We start from the raw sequence: 2,250 nt of genomic DNA, 5'->3' as shown, positions 1-2,250 counted from the left end.
CACCACTGTATGTGCCGTCCATGAACACGACACACACTGCACCACTGTATGTGCCGTCCATGAACATGACACACACTGCACCACTGTATGCACGTATAACATACACACCACTGTCCATGCACATTACATATTCATCGCACCATTGCATGCGCACGTACCATACACACACAAAGTAAAAAATGGAAAAGGAACAAGTTTGGCAGAACTAATGTTTCCCTAAAGAGGTCTGGGTTCATGGAGGAGTGGGAACGCCACCTCAGGAACACTGTGGCGTTCTCTGTGTCAGAATGACTGAGCTGGAAAGCTTCCTCTGTGAAACCAGGCTAGCTACTTCTCTCTGCGTGTCCCTCCGTCGGCTGACGCTCTGCGCTCGGCATCAAAGCGTCAGCTGCCAGAGCGCGGCTAGTCTAAGAGTCAGCTGAAGAAGATCACCTACTTGCGTCTCCGCAGCAGGACATCCTCAAACACCATCTCTCGCTGTCTCTGGACCTGGGCTTGGAGATGTTGCACCTGGGCCTTTAATACGGGCATTTCCTCCGTAGACTGGTCAATAAACTGAGAAGAGATGCACGCAGGGAAAATGAGAACTGCCACAGGGTAACATGGACAAGGAGTAAAGTTGGGAAATGACCGGCCTTTGTCACAGAGGCAGTAGGGACTCCTGAGAGGAGCCTGCCAGGCTCACAAGTTAGTGACAAAACGTGATGGTGCCAAGAAAGGTGAGGGAATAGAGAGAGCGGCAGCAGTGTTGCCAAGGGGTAACATTAATCCTGAGAATTCATAGAGGCTGAAAGACATGGTGATGGGTGTCACTCACTTTGATAGATACGAGACAATGAAAATTAATGGAAGAAGGAAGTGGTACTAAAGTTCATTATCATTAACAGTGGCCAAGGTGCAATGGACAACAACAAGGATTGTAAGATAAACAGGTGGGGGTTAATAATTGTAAACGGGTCCTGGTTGACTAGGCGATGTCTGTCGTCCTTGGTCACTGATCAATCACGGTGGTTAACGTTGAAGGCCCAGGCTGGCACTAAGCCCCTCTTCCCAGATAAACTACAAGAGAATGAATAGCAACTCTTCTTGGAAGGCCAAGGCACAGAACCAGAGACTTCCTGAGTGCCAGGGCAGGACACCCACCAGTCTGAGAGATGCCCATCCCTCTGCTGTCCCCAAAAGGGACCATGACCTTCCCTGCCCACTCACCTCTCTGAATTTGTCGGCACACATCCCCAAAAGCTGGTTATCCCAGGAATTCTGCATAAGGATCTCCTCATGGGGTCGCAGGAGTCTCTGCAGAGGAAGAAATGGGAGACCTGAAGGCTAGGGATGAGGAAGAGAGCCCAGAGGCCCGCCACAAAACCTGGCCACACTCACCAGAACCAGGGATCTGAGGACATCTTCCTCCCTCCTCCGAATCTTATCGAAGAAGGACTTCTGGACTGTCCTCCACATCTCACTAAGATCATCCAACTCGTCCTGAGGTCCGACATAGGGATGAAGCCATCAGCCCTGCTGCAAGCACAACCCAGGGGCAGGGGCCAAGGGCTCACATACCTGCTGGATGTCTTTCAGCTGCTGGACCTGGCGCAGAAGGGTGGCAATCTGGACCAACTTGCCAGGATATTCGTGGTCCATGTAAGTGCTCAAGAAGTTCACTTCATAGTGGGTCTCCTTGACCTTGGCATTGAGCTGCTCCACCTGCTGCTCCAGGCCTGGAAACAGATGGAGAAGGTCAGGAGGGCTGGGGGGGGGGGAGGATGTTCCTTCCAGGAGTTCTTCCACAAGGCCTGGAATGCAAGATGGTCCTTAGCGAATGAGTTAGTGTCTGCACTAAGGCAATGACTGGGAAGCAGGGAAATGGTAAGTCTCAACACAGGCTACCACCATACAAGAGAAGAGACTGCAGAAGAAAGAAGAATGAAACTGGGTGCAAAATCACTGAGCAGTCTCAGCTCTGCCAAGACCCAGCACTCTGGCCCTCAGCTTCCACCCGTGCACATTCCCAGGAAATTAAACCCGGGAGACGAGGCAACACCGATTCCCAAGACATGACCCCAGCAGGATTCAAACAGTCCATTCTGCCTTCCTCCATGGAGTGAAGGAATGTAGGAAAATTAGATATTGTTAAGGAAGAATTGGAATGCATAATATTGACATACTAGGCATCGGTGAGATGAGATGGACTGGCATGGGGCATTTTGAGTCGGATGACCATATGATATATTACTCTGGAGATGAAAAAGT

General features: G+C 50.6%; 1 protein-coding gene across 1 annotated transcript in view; it reads right to left on the bottom strand.

The window, feature by feature from the left end:
* Positions 1–2,250, bottom strand: part of LOC102864794 (chromosome unknown open reading frame, human C20orf96) — a 19,231-nt gene that overhangs the window by 2,283 nt on the left and 14,698 nt on the right. The window contains exons 6-9 of the mRNA XM_006881680.1: positions 1,561–1,718; positions 1,381–1,482; positions 1,210–1,296; positions 437–555 (exon numbers count right to left, since the gene is read on the bottom strand). Coding sequence (XP_006881742.1) covers positions 437–555; positions 1,210–1,296; positions 1,381–1,482; positions 1,561–1,718 — 466 coding nt within the window. The remainder of the gene's footprint in view (positions 1–436; positions 556–1,209; positions 1,297–1,380; positions 1,483–1,560; positions 1,719–2,250) is intronic.

This window comes from Elephantulus edwardii, unplaced genomic scaffold (genome assembly GCF_000299155.1).
Source record: "Elephantulus edwardii isolate Elephantulus edwardi_28Jun2011 unplaced genomic scaffold, EleEdw1.0 scaffold00015, whole genome shotgun sequence".
NCBI lineage: Eukaryota > Metazoa > Chordata > Mammalia > Macroscelidea > Macroscelididae > Elephantulus > Elephantulus edwardii.
This window is presented reverse-complemented; position numbering and strand designations above follow the sequence as displayed.